This window comes from Microcebus murinus, chromosome 21 (genome assembly GCF_040939455.1).
Source record: "Microcebus murinus isolate Inina chromosome 21, M.murinus_Inina_mat1.0, whole genome shotgun sequence".
Classification (NCBI taxonomy): domain Eukaryota; kingdom Metazoa; phylum Chordata; class Mammalia; order Primates; family Cheirogaleidae; genus Microcebus; species Microcebus murinus.
The window spans coordinates 1,564,447-1,587,796 of record NC_134124.1 but is presented as its reverse complement, the minus strand read 5'-3'; the positions used below and the strand labels follow the sequence as shown (position 1 = coordinate 1,587,796).

The following is a 23,350-nucleotide window of genomic DNA, read 5'->3' as shown; positions in this document are numbered from 1 at the left end:
TGTTTGCCCCAAATGGCAAACAGTTTGGCTCTTTAAATTATTTTTTAAAAATCTGCTTCCCTGTATTTACACCCTTGGAACCTCAAGTCATATGGGTTCTCCGTAGGCAAAGAAGGATTGTATGATGTAAATGTTATTCTGAACTTCTTACACAATATTTTGAGCCCCTACATAAGTATGAAATAGTTTGGGCATTAGCAGTTTGCTGGATACAAGTAAATCATTCAGTTTTACCATATTTGTACAGCAATATTCTATTCTGCCATAGTAAGTGTTGAAGTCACTTCTCATATCCTTCCTCTTTATTAGTTCAAAACATCCTTCTTAGTTTAAAACAATCTACAAGTGAGAATAAAGACTATAAATATTATTTTGGCTGTACAATTTACCACAAATATTACTGATAAAAGTTCTATTTTATTGTTGAGAACATGTCATCATTAATTACAAATGGAAAGCCAAGCTTTAGAATATGAGGTTTACCAAATTGTTTTATTCTGTTCTCTTTATCGAAAAGAAATTAACCTTTTCTAACTTGGAAATAGCTATAAGTTTCTTAAACAGTTTATTATCAGCCTGCATCTGAATTTTAGGATTGTTTTTAAAAATTTCATTTGAAAGTTGCCAAGTAGGAGTAGAAAATGCATAAAAGTGGGCTCACTTGATACATTTGAGTGTATTTAATTAAATCCAAGCCATATTAATAAGACTTACTCACTTTGAAGCTCTATCAGCATTAAAAAATGGCTGTTATAAAAATACTTATTGAGGTACCTTTAAATGTATAAGACACACGATAGTTTTCCTTGTAAAGATGACAAAAATCACAATTAATTTTATTGAGTACCTTTCATCTGGACTGAGAGGGAAAGCAGTATTTAACAATGGAATACTGGTCTGTATCTGCATTTGGATGAACCAAAGAATTGTCTGTGAAGAATATGAAAACATTTTATAAGGATAAGCAAATAGTTTTTGTATTTCCATGCAAAGCAAACATTGTATATGTAGAGTTTATTTAATGGGTTTGGAAGGAAATGAGAGACATATGTATTTCATTACATTTTAAATTCTATACGTAGTGAACTATAATATATAAATAGTTTGATTTTTAGAAGCAAAAGTGCTTTGCATGCCAAAATAATGTCTAATAAATAATAAAATATTAATCAAAAGCTTTCTCAGAAGATATGTTTTCTAGCTCTGTTATATTCTATGAAAAATGACAGTTGAACTGTAAAACCTGATTAAAGTGAATATGTTCAATGATCTTAAAAAAGGACCATCTCATGTTTATAAAAAAATGTTAAGAAGCAGTTTATTTAAATAATGATGTAACCGAATCGATCTGTTGTGATTTTATCATGTTACTGTCCTTATCATAGACATTGTTTTTGTGTCAATAATAATATGCTTTTTGTGAGTTCCTAGTGAGGTTATATGGGCATTCAAATCTTTCATTGATTATATACAAGGATAAAGTGGTACATCTGTACCTTCATATAACTTTGGTAAGATTAAAATAGAAATTTTAAGATTTGAGAGTTTTATACACTCTGAAGCATTATGCACTGCTAATAGTATAGTTGAGTCTTAATTATATCAAATTTGGAACAAAGGATTTGGGCGTTGAAGCTTTCAAAAACTTTTTGTGCATCAGTTCGTATACTCTGATACCAAAAACCAGAAAAAAAAATATAAAACAGAGAACATTATTTAATATCTCTGTATGTATATTCATTTATCATAGATAAAGCAGAGACAGGTAATTGGATTTAAAGTTAATATACAAAAATCGGTAAGCTCAATATATACAAATAACTTCCAGTTAGAAGATGTGAAGACCCCCTTTAAAAATAGCAATTAGAATGACAAAATGCCTATGCATAAGCTTAAAAAAACCTATACGTTTAGAACTTTTAAAGTCTCCTTAGGGACATAAAAGCTTACTTTCACAAATGGAAAGGCAAAATATATTCTTGGGTAATACTCAGCATCATAAAGTTGTCGGTTTTTTAAGTTGCTTTGTAAAATAATGATATCCCAATAAAAATGCCATCCTTATTATATTTTTATGGAGGGGGTGGTGGTGTCTGGAACAAGGTAACAGATTCTAAAGTTCAAATGGAAAAAATTTAGTAGCAGTTGGTTGGAAAACTCTAAAAAAGGTCAGTGAAAATGAGCTAGCCCTCCCAAATTTGAAAGTACACTGTATAGTATCAATATCTAAAACAGTGTGTTATTAGCATATGAATAGACAGCTAGACTAATGGAACAAAATACAGGATCAGAAGTAGATCCAAATACATGTAGAAATTTGGGTATATGATAAAGGCATCATCTTATATCAATAGGGTAAAGATTAATAAATGATATTGAGACAATTAGCCTTTTTGGAAGAAAGATGAATTTGGATTCATATCTCATACTGTACATCAGGATAAAACCAAGTATATCAAGCACTTAAATATTTAAAAAACTATAACATAAAAGAAAATATGAGTTTCTATATATCTGTGGAGTGAAGACCTTTCTAGCTATAACTTAATGCCCAGAAATCATAGAGTAAAAGATTGATAAATTCACAGCCAGGTTAATAAAATAAAGCAACTTGCATGGTATAAACAAAGCAAAAACAAACAGAAAACCACACCATAAGCAAAGTTCAAAGATAAATGGCAACCTGGGAAAACACATTTATATGTGTGTATAGTAAGATATAAAAGTCTCACCCGGCGCGGTGGCTCACGCCTGTAATCCTAGCTCTCTGGGAGGCCGAGGCGGGTGGATTGCTCAAGGTCAGGAGTTCAAAACCAGCCTGAGGCCGGGCACGGTGGCTCACGCCTGTAATCCTAGCACTTTGGGAGGCCGAGGCGGGCGGATTGCTCAAGGTCAGGAGTTCGAAACCAGCCTGAGCGAGACCCCGTCTCTACCAAAAATAGAAAGAAATTAATTGACCAACTAAAAATATATATACAAAAAAAAATTAGCCGGGCATGGTGGCGCATGCTTGTAGTCCCAGCTACTCGGGAGGCTGAGGCAGTAGGATTGCTGAGCCCCGGAGATCAGGTTCCTGTGAGCCAGGCTGACGCCACGGCACTCACTCTAGCCTGGGCAACAAAGTGAGACTCTGTCTCAAAAAAAAAAAAAAAAAAAAAAAAAAACCAGCCTGAGCAAGAGCGAGACCCCGTCTCTACTATAAATAGAAAGAAAAAGAAAAATAATTGGCCAACTGATATATATATAAAAAAAATTAGCCGAGGCCGGGCGCGGTGGCTCACGCCTGTAATCCTAGCTCTCTGGGAGGCCGAGACGGGCGGATTGCTCAAGGTCAGGAGTTCGAAACCAGCCTGAGCAAGAGTGAGACCTCGTCTCTACTATAAATAGAAAGAAATTAATTGGCCAACTAATATATATAGAAAAAATTAGCCGGGCATGGTGGCGCATGCCTGTAGTCCCAGCTACTCGGGAGGCTGAGGCAGGAGGATTGCTTGAGCCCAGGAGTTTGAGGTTGCTGTGAGCTAGGCTGATGCCACGGCACTCACTCTAGCCTGGGCAACAAGTGAGACTCTGTCTCAAAAAAAAAAAAAAAAAAAAGATATAAAAGTCTCATTTGCATTTCTCCTCTCCTACATTTCTCCCCAGAAAAAATAGTTAATTTTTCATAACAAGTTTATTTATATTAACTTATGATAGGTTTATTATATTTAAATGAATTAATAAATGTTTTAAGTCATTTACAGTTTTAAATTCTTAGATGGGAAAATACTGATAGATATAACTAACATAAACAAAAGGCTCTTGGGATCATCAATAATTTGTAAGAGGATGAAGGAGTTTTGATACCAAATAATTTGAAAACTGCTGCAGTATATTGTCGGTATTGAACATTGTGTAGACCATGGTAATATAGAAAAATTCCCATGATTTAATAATGTTGGTAAGAAAAGTACAATACAAACTCCACAAATATTATAGTTATGAGACAAAGAATAGAAGGCATTACTGGAGGAGATACAGGAAAATGCAAATTAGTCATTATATTAAGGTTATATTATTTTGAGTTATTTCATCTATGGTTTTTCTAAAGGTTTCTATACTGTGATTAAATTTTTATATGGTGAAAATGTTCAGATATGAATTGGGACTATTCTTTGTGTTTCAGAAGCTCTGTAGTGATGCTCAAGTGAAAGTCTTTGGGAAATGCTGCCAACTAAAACCTGGAGGAGACAGTTCTTCCTCTTTAGATAGTTCTTTGACTTCATCTTCTGATATAAAAGATCAGTGTCCTAAGTATCAGGTAAGATCATTGATGTCATTTATTCATTTATAAATATTTTGAGCACCATCATAGGGACAGAGGATATAATAGTGATTAGTTCTTATCTTCCTAGATCTTACATTGAAGCTGGAGGGATAGATAATTAAACAAGTAAGTTTATGACTTTGATAAATCTTAGGATGGGGAAGAAAGCTGTGGGAATAGATAGCAGGAGTATTTTATTTTCTCCTTTTATTTCCCAATTCAGATTTATTGGGCATCAGAATAATTTATTATATACTTTTTCATTATTGAAATATGAAGATAAATATACAGTTGTATTATGAAATTTTTTTTTTTTTTTTTTTTTTTGAGACAGAGTCTCGCTTTGTTGTCCAGGCTAGAGTGAGTGCCGTGGCGTCAGCCTAGCTCACAGCAACCTCAAACTCCTGGGCTTGAGTGATCCTTCTGCCTCAGCCTCCCGAGTAGCTGGGACTACAGGCATGCGCCACCATGCCCGGCTAATTTTTTATATATATATCAGTTGGCCAATTAATTTCTTTCTATTTATAGTAGAGACGGGGTCTCGCTCTTGCTCAGGCTGGTTTTGAACTCCTGACCTTGAGCAATCCGCCCGCCTCGGCCTCCCAAGAGCTAGGATTACAGGCGTGAGCCACAGCGCCCGGCCCGTATTATGAAATTAGAGTATGTATGGAAGCATACACAATCAGAAATGCAGTTTTATTTTTCAACAAGTGATATGACTCTTCTTTTAAAATACAGAGTTAATCAAATCTGTAACTACGTAAGAACTTCTCTATAAATCTAGTAAGAACAGTGGTTGCATGCTAAGCAAATGTCATTTGATGCAAATTTATTTGTATTATTTATGTTGGCATGAATCACAAGTATTTTATATTTAGCAATACCAAAATAGAATTTGGAGTATTTAAATTATTTGTAATTACTTTGTATTTATTTTTTTATTTATTATTTTTTTGAGACAGAGTCTCACTTTGTTGCCCCAGCTAGAGTGAGTGCCGTGGCGTCAGCCTAGCTCACAGCAACCTCAAACTCCTGGGCTCAAGCAATCCTGCTGCCTCAGCCTCCCGAGTAGCTGGGACTACAGGCATGCACCACCATGCCTGGCTAATTTTTTCTACATATATTAGTTGGCCAATTAATTTATTTCTATTTATAGTAGAGACGGGGTCTCGCTCTTGCTCAGGCTGGTTTCGAACTCCTGACCTTGAGCAATCCGCCTGCCTTGGCCTCCCAGAGAGCTAGGATTACAGGCATGAGCCACCACGCCCGGCCATGACTTTATATTTTGATGGAAATTGATCCTAATACTTTATCAGTAGGACAGTATGTGTGAAAGGAGTCTGAAATTACCAAAAGTCCAGATGTTGGATGCTTTCTTCTGTTCCTCCTCCATCTTAGGCACAATAGCTTAAGAAATTGTTAATAGTGCTCTGCCATTAACACCATCATGAGTTATGCCACTTTGCACAGTTTGTGGAGTTTTCTAATTTGATCAGTTTTGCAGACTTACCTTTCTTATATATATATATGTAGTTAAAAATAAATATTAGCAAACTGATCCAGATGGTAGAAATCCTGAAGCATTGAGTGATTATAATATCATTTTCCATCTGAATCCCTAGAGATTTGATTTTTTAGCAAGGAAGCATCAAATTATTGTAGCATAGCTCACAACACTTGATAAAATATGATTTCAGGTAGCTAGAACATTGTCTTTGAGTGACAGTTTGTAACAGATTGCTAGCATTCAGCAATGAGTACTTGGAAAGAATAGACCTTTGAAATTAGACATTTAAAAGAGGCTGCAATGCTAATAGCACTTTATACTTTAATTGTAACCTTTACTGTGGATTGTGTCACTTTAAAATACCTAACATGCCTGTGACATTAATGATAACTATTTGGTATATGTTTGAGTTGGCAAAGAAAACCTTAATAGCAAATTATACAGTCTCATAAAATTCAAAGAGCAATTTATTTTTATTGTATTTTTTTGTTAGGATTATTTTCTTTGTAAAGTAGTAAAAATCTATAAATGTCTTGACATTTAAATTTACATAGGTTGCTTGATATAAGAAACAATAATTTTAGTCAAAATAACAGTAGAGTTAGGAAAAAATGAGCTCATAAGGGAAGGCTCTCATCTCTGTCACTAGCCTGAAGTAATTTAGGTTGCCAAGTAAGATTGGCATTGATCTTAAAGATAAAACAAAGCAAAACTACTTTATTACTAAAAATATTATTCTACTGTGTTTCTGAAATGTTGTTCCCAAAGCACTGTGGCTTGAAATGAAAATTTGATCTTAACCAAATCCCAAAGATAAGAAAACTGCTACTCCAATCATTAGTTCAACTCTTTAAGTAGAGAAATGACTAAATCTCCCATCTTCAAATGAGGTTGTCAAGTTCAGTGTTTTCAGTTGGCATGTTGGTGCCCTGAAATAAATTGGGCTTCAAAAAATAAGGGAGAAGGAGACAACAGATATTTGGTAGGAAATTAGTGATATTTGCCATGGTATCTAGTACCTAAATGGATAAGCTCAGTCTTTAGCTATTTTCTGACTCCTGTGAAGAAAAAGAATAATGGAAAGGAATAACTCTTTAATCAAGAGGTTTTGTGAAAACAAAACATTCTATTATTTCACATGAGTCTTTAAAAAAAATTATGGTAAGAACACTTAATATGAGATCTATCCTCTTAAATTTTTAAGTGTATAATACATTATTGTTGACTGTAGGTACAATGTTGTATAGTGTAGATCTCTATAGCTTATTTAGATTGTTTGACTGAAATTTAATACTGATTAGTAACTCCCCATTTCCCCCTTGCCCCAGCCCCTGATAAACTACTATTCTACTCTTTGATACTGTGAATTTGACTATTTTAGATACCTCATATAAATGGATCATATAGTATTTGTCTTTCTGTGGCTAGCATATTCCGCTTAGCATGATGTCCTTAAGATTCATCCATGTTGTCACATGTTGCAGAATTTTCTTTTTTAAGGATGAATAGTGTTCCATTGTATGTATATAACACATTTTGTTTTTCCATTCATCTGTTAATTAACATTTAGGGTTATTTTTACATCTTAGCTATTGTGAACAGTGCTGCAATGAACATCAGAGTACTAATACCTCTTTGAGATTTTGATTTCAGTTCTTTTTGGATAAATGCCCAGAAGTGGGATTGCTGGATCACATGGTAGTTGTAGTTTTAATTTTTTGAGGAATTGCCATACCGTTTTCCATAGTGTCTGCACCATTTTGCATTCCCACCAACAACTTGTAGGGGTTCCAGTTTCTCCACATCCTCACCAGCCTTTGTTGTTATTTGTTTTTTTTTTTTTTTTTTAATAATAGCTAACCTGACAAGGTGTGAGGTGATATCTTATGGTTTTGATTTGCATTTCTCCTGATAATTGTAACATTGAACATTTTTCCTACATCTTTTGGCCATTTGTATGTCTTCTTTGAAGAAATGTTTATTAAAGTTCTTAACTGCACTATTAGTTTTTTACTGTAGAGTTCTAGGAGTTCCTTGTATATTTTGGAGATCAATCCCTTATCAGATATATGGTTTGCACATGTTTTTTCCCATTCTGTAGGTTGCCTTTTTTTTTTTTTTCTTCTTTTTTTTCTCTTACCCCATTGCACCAGAGAATGTAGGTTGCCTTTTTATCCTCTCGATTTTATTTGCTGTGAAGAAATGTTTTAGGTTGATATGTAGTCCTACTTGTCTATTTTTACTTTTGTTGCCTGTGCTTTTGGTATCATAGCCATGAAACTATTGCCAACTCCAGTGTTGGCAAGTTTTTCTTCTGTTTTCATCTAAGAGTTTTATAGTTTCAGTATTTTATTTATGCCTTTAATCCATTCTGAGTTTATTTTTATGTATTGTGTAAGGGTCCTATTTTAATCTTTTGCATGTGTATATCCAGTTTTCCCAGCAGCATTGGTTGAAGAGAGTATTCTTTCCTCACTGTTTATTCTTAGCACCCTTCTTGAAGATCAGTTGGCTGTATAAATGTGGATTTATTTCTGGGCTGTCTTGTGTTCCATTGGTCCATATGTTTGTCTTAATGACAGTATCTTACTGATTTGATTACTGTAGCTTTGTAATATAGTTTGAAATCAGAAAGTGTGATGCCTCCAGCTTAGTCTTTCTCGAGGTTGATTTAGCTAATCGTGGCCTTTTGTGGTTTCATATGAATTTTAGAATGTTTTCCTATTTTTGTAAAAAATGCCATTAGGATTTTTTTTTTCGCTCTAAATAAATAGCCTAAGAACCATTAGAATTTTGATAGGGATTGCATTGAATCTGTACATCGCAAATAAGTCTTATTTTTAAAAAATGCAAAATAGATATAAACTGTCCCCTTTGTGGGTACCTCTTTTGAATAATAGGAGTAGTAAAAATTATTCTGTATAGTCAGTGAATTCTGCTTGTTATTATCTGTCCTGGATTAACATTGCATATACATGCATAAGATGTGGTTAAGAATGTTCATTTGCATGTTATATAGGTAATACCAAAAACTTGAAAGTGACCTATATGCCCTTCAGTAAAGGGAACCAGTCTGAGGAACTGTGGTATTTCCATATTGTAAAATACTATGCAGGTCTTAAAAAGATTAAGTTAAATTTATGTATTACAACAACAAAAAATGGTTAGTCCAACGAGACATTGTAAAATGAAGAAAATCAAGTTGCAAAACAGTGTATATAATGTAGAATTAAAACCCTTAATGTAGAATAGCTGTAGCAAAGGAATTTTTAATAAAAATCAATATATGAAATAGTCATAAAGTCTTAATTTCTGAAATTTTATTAACGTATGGTTATTGTTTAGGGTTCTCGATGCTCTTCTGATGCCAATATGCTTGGAGAGATGATGTTTGGCTCAGTAGCAATGAGCTACAAAGGATCTACCTTAAAAATTCATCAGATTCGGTGAGAGTTTTTCTGAATTGTTTTTAATGAATCCCTTTTTAGATATTCAATTTTTTTGAACATGAGAGAATTTCATATGGTCTTTACTCAGATTAAGCACTTCAGATACTCAATTTATGATGATCTGTGATTTTAATGCTACTTCATGGCTCTTGTAACTATGCTGTGAAATCTCTGTGACTTATAAATTTTATTCATAATAAATCAAAACAGACATTATGTTTTAGTTTTGATCTCTCATGACCTCTTTTCCATCATAGTTCCCCTCCACAGCTCATGCTCAGCAAAGTATTTACTGCACGGACTGGCAGCAGCATCTGTGGAAGTCTCAATACGTAAGTGCTTATGGATGCAGGGGGACAATGGATTATTGTAGAGACGCAAAGTGTAAAACTAACAAACTGCTTTTAGAATTGCAGCACACATTCAGACTTTCTACTTCCCCTTAAATTCAGACGTTCATAGAGACCAGATTTCATTCTCAATTGAGTTTAGTTGAAAAACAGGAGATGTGGTTTCTGTTTCTTTAATTTGCTGGAAGCTGTATCTGAAAGTAGTGTTGAATGCATTTCCATTTTGGACTGACAGGCTGATGTTCAGTCTTACAGTGCTGTGCTGAGTTAGTATCTGCAGGGCTGTGCTCTTCAGTTTTCAGATCCGTTGCAGTTAACCTTGCAGACAGGAATGGTGTAGGTTAGCCAGATGGGTATTATACATTATGTTATATATATAAAAAATATATAGATATTTAATAATAACCATAGAAGTATTATAAGCTGTTAATGCCACGATTAAAATGCCAAGATTTGCTCTGAAACAAGGGCAAACCTAGTTTCAGGATCATGGGCCACATGCCAGAGCCTGGTAAATGAGGTACTGGGGCGAGGGCTAGGGAGTAGCACACTCCAGGGGTGATTGTGCAGGTGCCTTGTCAGACAGGGCTCACTGGCTAGCCAGTGTCCCTCAGGGTAACCCAAGGTCAGACAGCAGGAGGCAACAGGAACCTACTCTTAGACTACAGGAATTCTCTTGTGCCTCCGTTACTTGTTAATGCCTTAAACTTCTCTTCTGAGAAGTTTTATGAGGTAATACATATAGCTCTAATACATATAGCTAATACATATAGCTCTTTTCTAATATATATAGCTCTTTTTTACTTTTCTTTTAGGAAAGAAGGAAAGGGGGAGATGTTCTTTAAAAAATTATGGATGCTTAAAAAATATCTTGATGCCAAAAATACTAATTCTTAATTAGTATTTTTGTTTAATACTAAAATACTAAAAGTTTAATACTAAAATAGAAATAGAGATTCTACATATTAGAATCACTGATTTTAGCTGATAATCACCTCAGTTTCTTCATCTTTTCTAAGTTCTAACTGATAATTCTAAAATCTCTAGAAAGGACACTTTGCACTAAAGGCATTAAGTAATTTTAGTTTTGTTATCCTGAAAGATTCACTAGAAAAAGTAATATAGGTCACTTTTAATATGTTAACTGAAGTTAGTTTTTGGATATTTGGTTGATGATCATTCTCCCCCTTCTCTTTCTCCCCCTTTTCCCCTCCTCCAGATGTTTAGAAAATATTTTCAGATCCAGAATATGAGGGGAAATCTTGCTTGTAATTTAAATCAAGATCAGCAGCTTTCTTCTTTAAAGGGGCAGTTAGTAAATATTTTCAGCTTTGTGAACCAGTGTGTTATAGTTTCTCAGCATTGCAGTATCAGAGCAGCCCTAGACAGTACATAAGTGAACAGGCATGGCTGTGTTCCAATAAAACTTTATTTACAAAAGGAGGCAGCAGGCCAGATTTGGTGCTCAGGTTATAGTTTGCCAATCTATGATTTAGATGATTTATGTTAATTAGCTTATAGTGCTAATAGGGAAAAACTGTTTTGTACTTAAAATTTCATTGGAATGCAAAAGAATTGCCATTAAACTATAAAATGAATTTGGTATTAATTTATTTTTTTCTCCCTTTCCATAGGCTACAAGACAGTCTTGAATTTATCAATCAAGACAATAATACATTAAAGGCTGATAATAACACAGTTATTAATGGACTACTTGGTAATATAGGTAAATGATTCCTTTGATTTTGCCCCCATAATATGCCGAAGAAAAAAAAGTTTAATAAATGTTAATAGTATAACGAGAGTTTGAAGTTATTTTTTAATGATGCATGTCTGTTATAATACCAGAGAATTTTATTACTATAATTGGAAAAGCCATTTAAATTATAATTATGTATAACATATTATTTGAAGACATACTTTTAATACATTTGAAAACAATATTTATTTTGTATCTGAAAAAGAACTGCTGAAGATGTATCTAATTTGTCTTCATTGTTTTTTGTTTTTAAATTTCATGCATCTTTGAAAGGTACTGTCATTAAGGTGAAAAGTCCTAGCTAGTTCTCTTGACTATTTCAGCTAAGGAAGACTGATACAACACCTTTCTAGCTCCTCTTCCCTACCCATGCACATTTTTGTGACCTATAATTTAAATGATCAGACACTCAAATTTGATGTTCCTTAAAAGATTTATTAGAATTACAGCTTATTTAGTAATTTGGTTGGCTAATTGTTGTTATATAAGGTCAACATTTTAAAGTGACAAACTGTTCCTACATTTTCTGGTCGTATGTTCTAGAAGGCTCAACTAAATTCTTGCTGACAGCATTTCTAGTACTTAGAGACCTGTAGTAGTCCAGGGAGTGAACAGCAGTTAGAATAGTATGAATATTTCTCTCATTGCCAGTTTAGTAATAACTTTTATTTATAATTAATTTTTTTTTTTTTTTTGAGACAAAGTCTCACTCTGTTGCCCTGGGGAGAGTGCTGTGGCATCAGCCTAGCTCACAGCAACCTCAAACTCCTGGGCTCAAGCAATCCTCCTGCCTCAACTGGGACTACAGGCATGCGCCACCACGCCTGGCTAATATTTTCTATATATTTTTAGTTGGCCAATTAATTTGTTTCTATTTTTTTAGTAGAGATGGAGGTCTTACTCTTGCTCAGGCTGGTCTCGAACTCCTGACCTTGAGCAATCCGGCCACCTTGGCCTCCCAGAGTGCTAGGATTACAGGTGTGAGTCACTGTGCCCGGCCTATAATTAATTTTATTTTATTTATTTATTTTTTCTTAAGATTCCATGTCTAAGCTTAGTATAATTAATTTTAATAAAAAATCATTATATGTATTAGTAGAAAACAGCTTTTTTTTTGAGATGAGTCTCACTTTGTTGCCCAGGCTACAGTGAGTGCGTGGCATCAACCTGGCTCACAGCAACTTCTAACTCCTGGGCTCAAGCGATCCTGCTGCCTCAGCCTCCCAAGTAGCTGGGACTGCGGGCATGCACCACCATGCCCGGCTAATTTTTTCTAAATATATTAGTTGGCCAATTAATTTCTTTATATTTATAGTAGAAACAGGGTCTCACTCTTGCTCAGGTTGGTTTCGAACTCCTAAGCTCAAACAATCCGCCCGCCTCGGCCTCCCAAAGAGCTAGGATTACAGCGGTGTCTTTTAACTTGAGCAGTATAACATTCTGTTAATTTTTTAAATAGTTTGTGTTTATTCAAATGAGCATTCATTTATTAAGCACCTATTACTGTGAGCTAGTCACAGTATTAGGCATGTACTTTAATAGTGTGTGTGTTTTATAGAGAAATAAAAGTTCTGGTTTTCCTTAGCTCATTTGATTGCTTCATTGATTGTAACAAAGTAAAAATGTGACAATACTTTTTCTTTATAATTTGATACTTTTCAAAGCTCCAGGTGCTTATTAAAAGCTGTTCATTTTAACAATTCCATTATCACTTATAAAGGTAAATTACACTAAAGTGGCTAGGTATACTCATTCTCTGTTTCAATATAGAGTGGAAAATTAATTCATTTAACAAACTACAGAAATGAGGAGAAGCACCTAATTCAATCCTGGAGAATCAAGGAAGATTTCCTTGAAGATGTGAGGCCTAAGCCTGAAGGATTAGTCAGATAGTTGGAGAAAGAAATGTTCCAAGAAGAAATAGTAGTATATATTAATACACAGACCTAGTGGCAAGAGATCATACAGTATGGAAAGAATGTGAATAAATCAGTGAAGATGGAGCAGAGTAAAGGAGTAAAGGAAATGAAAAAAAATAAAGAATTGAGTAAGAGTCAGATTACAAAGGACATTGGGACCATTGTGAGGAAGTTTGATTTATGCCTTGTGCAGTTAGATACCAGTGAAGGTATGTTAGTTTGGGTCCTCCACCTGTTTTTTGACAAGTGCCAAGACAGGATTAAACATGCAGGGATATTATTGAGGGAATGACTATGTGAAAGAAAATGAGGAGAGAGCTGGGAGAGGCTGAGAGACCCATCCAGCTGTGATAAGGTCTGACCCTGAGTGAAGGAGAGAGGGATAGAAGATATAGTGGAAGCGTCCAGCCTGCCATACAGTTCTAAGGAGGTTTAGGGAGGCCACTGGGAAGTCTTTGAGTCAGAGTTGTTTATCGGAAGTGTCCCATGTTGCCCCAAAATGGGCCTGCCTTAGTATCCCCTGCTGCATTAGCTGTTGCCTAGGAGCAGCCTATCAACTATGTGACCTGGCACAGATGTGGCAATGGATTTCAGAACATAGCAGCTGGAGTTCTTGGTCAGTTACACTTTTTGTAGTTGGAGATCTTTTGAGATATATTCTCAGGGCCACCACAGAGGGGTTTTCAGAATATAGCAATATGATCAGATTAGATTTATATCTGCAAAAACATATTCTAACTGCAGTGGGAATGGATTCAAGTGAGCAAGTGACAGGTAGAAAAGGCCTGTAGTAGAAGACTACTCATGGCAGTCCAAGTAGCAAACGGTGGTTGACCTAGAGTAAGATGTAGGGAGAGAGAATTGTTGAGACATTCATTAAGGGCAAATAGAGTGGACAGGATTAGCTGATTAGATAGAAGAGGTGAGGGAAAAGGAGGACTCGAGTTTGGCACTTGCTATCTGTGTAATTGCATGGATAGTAGTGTCAGTCACTGAGAGGAATAGAAGAACTTGGATTTGAGGATTTTAGTTTTAGGCATGTTTAGAAGTATTAGGAAATCCAAGCGAAGATATCCATTATAGTTAGTTAGATAGATAGGTATAGCTACTTTAACATAAAAACTGGTGAATATTCAATAATTTAAAAGCAATAGAAGTTTTGTCTCCCTCATATAAAGTACAAAAGGTTGTTTCTCATTGGTGAATAGTTCTCTGAGCAATGTTTCAGAAGTCCAGTCTCCTTCCTTCTTTGTGTTCTACCATCTTCAACATTTGGGCTTCTAGGATTGTGCTTAGCTGCAGCAAGCTAATAGAAAGGGAATGATTATAGGAGAAGGCATGTCCTCTTTATAATTAGCCTGAAAGTGACACATACCACTTTTGTTCATATGCTGTTGGGGGTGACTTAATCATATGTATCCACCTGCATTTAAAGAATATTTGAGAAATATGGTCCTTGGCTGGGCAGCTGCTTCCCAGGGCTACTTCATAATATGGAAAGAGGAACACAAGTCTTTTGTTTGGTGGTTAGCTGTATCTGCCATGGATTTGAGAATTCTCAGCACATAAATGATAATTAAAAGTATAGACATAGATGAAATGACCTAGGAAATGTAAACAGTGAGAAGGAAAGATTGTTGAAGAAGGAACCCTGGGAAATACTGGCTTTAAAGAAGGGGTAGTAGAAGTAGCACACAAAGGAGACTGAGAAAAGCAAACTACAGAGTGTGTTATGGGAACTGAAGGAATAAAGTTTATAGTATAATGTAGTCAGCATCAAATACTGTTGTAAAGTAATATAAGATATTTTGGACTGCATTGAGAAACAGGAAGACTTTTGGTGGCCTCGATGAGCAGATTCATGGGGAGAACAGAAGCCAGAATTGAGGAGAGACTCAATTCTGGAGACCTCAACTCAAGTCTTTTATCCAAGATACAAGCAGTGGTTCTCAAATTTTTTCATATCAGGACCTTTCCACCCTTAGAAATTATTAAGGACTTCAAAGAACTTTTGTTTATGTGGGTTACATTTATTGGGTTACATAAGGGTTATAAGGGTTACATTTATTGATATATACTGTATTAGGAATTAAAACTGAACATTTAAAAATAGTAATTTAAAAATAACACTAATAATCCCTTTCGTGTTAACATAAAAACATATTTTGTGAAATGACAGTTTTCCAAGGTGCAAAAAAAAGTAAAAGGAGTAGCATTTTTTTACCTTTTTGCAAGTCTCTTTAATGTCTGGCTTAGTAGAAGACAACTGGATTCTCACATCTGCTTCTGTATTCAGTTTTTTGTGATATGTTATTTTGACTGAGATGTGTTAAGAAACTCGTTATTCACAGAGATACATAGTTGGAAGATGGAAAACTTTACAGACCCCTGAAAGAGTCTCAGAGACCCCCAGGGGTCCTTGGACCACATTTGAGAACTGCCGAACTATAGGATTAGCTATATGGAGGAAAAGTGGAAGAGAGTTTAAACTGTGTTTAAATGTGTTTAAACATTTAAACTGTGTTTAAATGTTCGTGGAAGAAGGAAGTTATAAAGAGGATGAAATTAACGGTAGAGGGGATAATTGGTAGAAGGAGGTTTTTGAAGGAGAATGAGAGGTCTTAGAGTTAACTTTGGAAGGGAGAGAAGGACCTCTCAGGATTTTGTACTAAGTCCCTAGCACATCTTGAATAACATCTATTATTACTGGTTAGGCAGGAAGGAGGCAAAGATGGGTGAGAATTTGAGTAAGTTTGGAGGTGGGATAGTAGGAGAAAGAGGGTCCCAATATGATAAATTATTCTATGTGTATGCACATATATGCATGTGCATTCTGTAGGAAACAAAATCATAGGCTGAGAGTAAGGAAGAGGTGGGTAGGGGAGGAGTTTAAGGAAATAGATAAATTTTGAAGTAACTAGAGAATGTAAGCTAGGGAAAATTGAAGAAAGTGATGACCATTGAGACATGAAAGGATTGCTACACATGCACTCTAATTATAGAAATTTTTATTACAGAAAAGTAATATCTGTTAGCAATTTGAAAAATACAGTGTTACTTTTTAAAAGAGAAAGCCTCCATTCTATCCTAGGTAAATCCCTACATGGCTATGTAGACTATCTTGATTAAGCATAACTAACAGGTAACCCAGCTGCCTGCTTCCAAGCTATAATGTTCCTTTTGGGTCTTCAGATTGTTGTGACCTTCTCTTGGTCTAGTGTGGCAGCCACTTCTCTTGGACAGCTAGGAGTCTGGCCCTCTGGGCTGCGCCAGCTTCCTGCTTCCTTAGTGGCCGACTCTTGGTCTGGGAACCTTGGCTCTTTCATTACTTTTTAACTTACGACTAGATTAGAAAAAACAACTTTTAATTTATCAATAAGATATTTTTTCTGTTTTTGCTCCTTGTTCTATGTTGTGTGCCAAGTGCTTTGGTGGTTTTCTCCCTACTGCAATTGTAGGAGAATACTGTAATCTTAAAACTAACTTTTTAAAAGGTGAATTTATCTGCAAATACTAAATTATATAAATAACACAATTGTGCTTTTTTGAATCTTAAAAACATTGTTTTAGATTAGAAATGGTTGAACATTTAAAATAATTTTTACCTTGTATAACAGAAGCTTATTTCTATTCATTATATATGGCTTTATTAATGAATAGGCATGAAATTGATGTTTGACATAAACCAAAGGAGGACCATCCTATTTCTAAAAAAGGAAGCCAGCTTGAATTATTCTTACTTAGTTTAAAAGTTTTCATCCCTATCTGTTGGTCTGCTCTTGTGCTGCCTTAGCTCACCTTTTTTTCCTGACGCATTGTGGCTTCTCTAACAGTCCTCTTTCATGTGTGTTTTACATTTTTGCCATGTAGGTCTTGCACAGTTCTGCAGCCCCAGGCGGGCGTTCTCTGAACAGGGTCCGCTCCGTCTGATCAGGAGCGCCTCTTTCTTTGCAGGTTTGCCATGTGCTGTGTGGGTAGACTAGTCGGTGTGCCCAGTGGCTAGATTCTATAGCTAAGCTATGGAAACAAGAGAGTAGATGAACACAGCTGGGGAGGTTGCAGTTAAGAAAGCATTTCTCAGGAAGTATAAAAACTGAATTCCTTCCTATTGAATATATTCTTAAAGTTTCCAGAAACTGAATTATCAGAATTGACATTTTCATGAAATTTCAGTTTGTCCTTTATCTGATTATGTCATAATGATTTTAACTTTAGAATCCCAAATCAAAATTTAGTCTGAACACTATTTATTATTATACCACTTGGAATTTTTATTGTGACACTGTCTTGTTTCCATGGCTGAGTAGCTTTTGTACCGTAGTTCACCAATTACAGAAAATATCCAGTCTTGTTGTTATTGTGAAATTTCTGGTCTACACTGTTCCATATGAACAGTTTTCTTGGAGCTAAAATTTAGATGAACAAGCATGATTATAATGCTCTAGAAAAGGCATATAGGTGTATATTTGTTTAATATCATTAAATTGATGATTGTAAAGTGTGTTCTCATGCACGTGTATCCAGGACTCTAATCATATTCCATGTTTTCACACACTACAGTAGGTTACCCAACGCTGTAACCTTCTAATGGGAATTATCAGAATGTGAACAAATTTACTTGTTATTGTTCTCAGATTGGTATCAGTTTAGACCTTCTTGTTTTAATTAATATTTTATTTTCCCTGTAAATAATAGATATGAACAATACATACTTATTACAGAAAATTTGGAAAATATGAAAAATAGGCAAAGAATAAATATTAGCCATCTTGTGAGCCAGAAATACTCCTTTTTTGTTTATTAAACAATATTGGGATCATACTATTCAGACAAATTTCTCAAACTTTTTATGATGGGAGGATTTTGAAACACACATTGATATAGGCAAAATCAGAGAGTGAACCATGATGATCACTTAGCCCCAGTGAACTATCATTCATACTATTCAGTAGCTTGCTTTTTTTCATTTAATAATATATTGTGAATATCTTTCTATGTCATTGAATATGCTTTTAAAATAATGACTTTTAGTCTCCCCTTCTTTAGATATTATGTCATGGATTATTTTCATACTGTATGTCAAATTTTTAGATAGCTCTCAAAGCTTGTTCAACTGAGTAGTAGCTCTTGGTGTTGGGTTGGTGCCATGCTACTGGAAAAAAATATGAGAATGCAATGAGATGAGCATGATTTAATTTGCTGTTTAAAAGTAGCAACATCCACCTTAACAGCAGTATGTTTTATAACTGACAGTTTTGTCTTGATTCACAGTTCACAGCAACCCAATGGACATGCCCGGAAGAGAGCTGAACGAGGACAGAGACAGTGGCATAGCACGGTCTGGTAATGTCAGATTCATGTGATTTATTCACTTTTCTATGGGATTGCTATTAGCTGGCATTTTGTCCTTGCCTTTATTATACAATTCTAAGTGCACAATTTGTTCATACTGATATTAGCCTTATAAGAGAACTGTGAAAAGAGTAGAGTGAAGTCTCTTTAACATTTTCCACACTTACTATTAAGCATGCAAGGTGGAATATGGCCTCCATGAACGCACACTGGCTTCGGCTTAGCCAGCATGAGACAGAAAGTATTGCTTAGGAGACTGCTTGGACACCATAGTAGAAAAAAACATGTCTCCTTATGTTTGCTAACTAGAGTTTAAATTGTCAGATTGTCTCTTACCCAGAAAAGCATTTTGAACCAATGTTATACTTTTTTTTTCAAGTACAGACTCTTTGAAAATTTATATATCTAGCATCTATTGAAACATGCTGGAGATTTAAAAAAAATAAAAATAAAGCCCAGATTCTGCCCTTAAGGAGCACAGGAGCATAGAGTCTACTGGGAGAATAGTTAGGAAAATCATCTGTCTTAGTTCATTGTGTAATGTGTTCAGTGATAGACTTGTGCAAAGAGGTTCATAGAAAGGACATCTAACTTAGCCTGTCAACAATGCTTTATATAGAGATGATGCTTGAGTTGTGTCTTGAGAAATAAATAGTAGTTTATCCAGGCAAAGGCATGGAAAAAAGGCATTTTAGCTAAAAGGAAAAGTGTGTGTTGTTTCCCAGAAATCAGCATATACAAAAGTAGGTGTAATTTTAGGCTTGAATTGCTATTAAATATTAATAGTAAATATTAATATTAAACTTAATTCACTAAATACAGTTATCTGCATGTCTTGTCACATTATATGGCTCTGCTATCTAGATTATGATTCAGTTTTGAATATGGAAAGTCTAACCTTACCATATATTGTAATCCCTAGGAGTACATTAGAATAAGAAGGAAAAGTTCAAAATTTTTTTCAGATGCATGAACTCTACTTCTAAAGATTCTGATTTAGCCTAGAGGAGGGCTCACGCATCTGAGAAACATAACAAAATGAAAAAACCCAACATCTGATTCTGATGGACAGCTAAGATTGAGAACCACTACTCTAATAGGAAAAGTCTCTATTTTTCAAATAATCTCATCCTTCTTTTTTAATTGTTTTTGTTTTAAAGAATATAGAGTATATTTCTTTTAATACCTTTTACTTTTATGTACTCTAGCGATTTCGTCTTTTCTGTGGCAGGAATTTAATTCTCATTATTTTATTCAAGATTTGAGAGATGATAGGTTTATTATCTATACTTGATTTTCTTTCTTTTTTTAAAATACAAACAGTTTATCACATAAAAAAAAGATTGAAAGTAAAGAAGGAAGTTACACAAAGTGATACGTTCCAGAGAGTGGAAACGGGTCGGTCTCCCCCCAAGTGGAGAAAGACCTACCTGGTTTTCTTTATCTGTAAATTGCAGGGTCTGGCTAGACTGATCTGTAAGACTGCTTCAAGTCATTGAATTAATTCGTATAAACCATTTAAGTTATTGTATGTTTTCTTCTTTTTCTTTTCTTTCTGTCTCATCCTCTCCTCTCCTCTCCTCTCCTCTCCTCTCCTCTCCTCTCCTCTCCTCTCCTCTCCTCTCCTCTCCTCTCCTCTCCTCTCCTCTCCTCTCCTCTCCTCTCCTCTCCTCTCCTCTCCTCTCCTCTCCTCTCCTCTCCTCTCCTCTCCTCTCCCCTCCCCTCCCCTCCCCTCCCCTCCCCTCCCCTCCCCTCCCCTCCCCTCCCCTCCCCTCCCCTCCCCTCCCCTCCCCTCCCCTCCCCTCCCCTCCCCTCCCCTCCCCTCCCCTCCCCTCCCCTCCCCTCCCCTCCCCTCCCCTCCCCTCCCCTCCCCTCCCCTCTCCCCTCCCCTCCCCTCCCCTCCCCTCCCCTCCCCTCCCCTCCCCTCCCCTCCTTTTCCTTTTCCTTTTCCTTTTCCTTTTCCTTTTCCTTTTCCTTTTCCTTTTCCTTTTCCTTTTCCTTTTCCTTTTCCCTTTCCTTTCCTTTCCTTTCCTTTTTCCTTTTTCCTTTTTCCTTTTTCCTTTTTCCTTTTTCCTTTTTCCTTTCCTTTGACAAAGTCCCACTCCATCTCCCAGGCTAGAGTGCTGTGGCATCAGCCTAGCTCACAACAACCTCAAAGTCCTGGGCTCAGGCGATCCTCCTCCCTCAGCTTCCTGAGTAGCTTGGACTGCAGGTCCACACCACCATGCCCAGCTAATTTTTTTTTCTATTTTTAGTAGAGATGGGGTCTCGCTCTTGCTGAGGCTGGTCTTGAACTCCTGACCTCAAGCGATCCTCCCACTTTGGCCTCCCAGAGTGCTAGGAATACAGGCATGAGTCACTGCACCCAACCTTCTTCTTTTTCTAAATATGGTTATTTTAAATACTAAAGTGTAGTAAAATGTATTTTTTCCAAATTTAGGATAGCATTTTATTTTTCACTGAACCCATACCCAGATGAGTTGTACATGACCCAGTCTTAAATTTTTACAATACTAATTGGTAAAATGTTTCTATAACAAAGTAGTTTACACCTAATGGGTGCAGTGTGCACCAACTGGGGGATAGACACACTTGAAGCTCTGACTCAGGTGGAACAAGGGCAATACACGTAACCTAAACATTTGTACCCCCTTAATATGCTGAAATAAAATAAAAGAATAAAAAATAAATAAAATAAAATTATAATGTAACAAAAGAAATCTGACCTATTATAAAAAAAATTGTTTAGAATGAATTCATTGGTTATCTACATGTTTGCATGGCACATAAAGCTTGACCCCCTGTCATTGAATTTGTCAGAATTCAAGTGACTAGATCTTCATGACAAAAATCTCAGTTTTTAGTCCTGGTAACAAAATAATTTATCATCTGGCAGGTACCTTTTTATAAATGGTGATAATACTTCCCTGTTTTGTTTACAAATTTTCAGTGTGTGATTATAAACAGAAAGATGGAAATCTACAATATTGCCTGGACCAACAAAAGCAGGTCCTTAATGGCAAGTCTTGTCCTCTCAAGATCCAGTGAGGCAGAGGAAGATCCCTAGCCCAGTGAAACATAAACAGTTGTACCTCTTAACACTTTAGGCAATAAACAGATCTTATGGATTTCTAAGAAGGGTTTTGGGAAGGGAACAATCTGTAGGGGAGACTATAGCAGTAATAATTACAGTGTCCTCTACTGGAATGTATTTGTCACCTTAGAATGCTCCAGAGAGCAGTATATAGGGATGCCCTTTTTTGGAGCTTAGTAGTCATGTGTCACGTTTCTTTTTATTAAAAGTGGTAGGGGTGACACCTATGCACTGGTGATCCAGGAATGTGTGTAAATGACCTCTTTAAATGCCATTCAAACACTTTCAAATACAGCTTTTGTTATTAAAATCTGTTCATTAATCTTAAATAGCATCATATTTTTTTTTAGGACTAAAAGGGTTTATATAAGTTAGGGGACAGTCTGGTGGCCAATGCCGTAATGCCTTGTTATAGAGTAGCATTTTCTTCTGGAGTGGGTAGAGGGTAATGCCAAAAGCAGATTGTCTTAAGAATTTCTTGCTGACATACTGTTAATACACATACAGTTTTTTTCCCTTTGAGGTCGTCCTCCAATTTTTTTTTAACACATTAGCTGTCACACTAGAAAAAAAATGTTTTTTCCTTTGGGCCACTGTATTTTATTATAAAAATAGAATGAAAACCTCGAAAACAAAAGAGTCCTTTCTAATTCAATGAAAAATTTCTTATTTTTTATTGTTTTCTGCATGTGAGTTATATGCAACTTAAAAAATAGTTCTGATGGCTCCCAAGGTGAAGGAAGATATGTGTGAGTTACATATGTTTCATGAGGCCCCAGGCTCAAAACTACCATGAGTTAAATACAACTCACATGGCAGTTAATGTGTTAAATAGAAATTTTAGAGGCTCATGAAGCAAAATGAAAAATTAAGTCCACCTACTCTTAAATTTGCTAAAAAGAAATTTGTTCTTATGATTAGAGATTACTGACTTATACATTATACTTGTTTCTCTGACTTAACAGCATCTCTCAGCAGCTTGCTTATCACTCCATTTCCTTCCCCGAACTCCTCACTTACCCGAAGTTGTGCCAGCAGCTACCAGCGACGTTGGCGACGCAGCCAAACGACAAGTTTGGAGAATGGGGTGTTTCCTAGATGGTAAGTTAGAACTTTAAACTTAGAACAAGATTGGTTAGTACTTAAACACAATGTTATATGGTTTTTGGATCCTGGACTTGTATTTTGTGTATTTTAAGTCTGGAACTAAAAACTTTTAAAAGGTATTACATTTTTTTCATTGTGCTGAGTTATATATAATTTACCATTTAAGTGTATATATTTTTTAAGTGTACAATTCAGTGGCATTAAGTTCCTTCACATTGTTGTGCAACCCTCATCATACAACTGCAGAACTTTTTTATCTTCCCAACCTGAAACTATACTCATTAAACAAAAACTCCCCATTCCTCCCTCCCCTGCCCCTGGCAGCAACCATTCTGTTTTCTGTCTCTATGAATTTGACTACTCTAGGCATCTTATATAAGTGGAATCATAACAGTATTTGTCCTTTTGCGTTTGCCTTATTTTACTTAGCAGAATGTCTTCAGAGTTTATCTGTGTATATCAGAAATTCATTCCTTTTTATGACTGAATAACATTCCATTTTATATA

The 23,350-nt window shown here is 35.6% G+C and overlaps 1 protein-coding gene across 5 annotated transcripts in view; it reads left to right on the top strand.

The window, feature by feature from the left end:
- Positions 1-23,350, top strand: part of FNIP1 (folliculin interacting protein 1) — a 102,434-nt gene that overhangs the window by 43,319 nt on the left and 35,765 nt on the right. For 3 of the 5 annotated variants that reach the window (XM_075995995.1, XM_075995994.1, XM_075995992.1), the window contains exons 3-9: positions 4,166-4,300; positions 9,159-9,259; positions 9,520-9,594; positions 11,247-11,338; positions 17,161-17,244; positions 18,562-18,633; positions 22,702-22,837. In XM_075995995.1, coding sequence (XP_075852110.1) covers positions 4,166-4,300; positions 9,159-9,259; positions 9,520-9,594; positions 11,247-11,338; positions 17,161-17,244; positions 18,562-18,633; positions 22,702-22,837 — 695 coding nt within the window. The remainder of the gene's footprint in view (positions 1-4,165; positions 4,301-9,158; positions 9,260-9,519; positions 9,595-11,246; positions 11,339-17,160; positions 17,245-18,561; positions 18,634-22,701; positions 22,838-23,350) is intronic. The other 2 variants (XM_075995996.1, XM_075995993.1) reach the window with 1 other exon arrangement.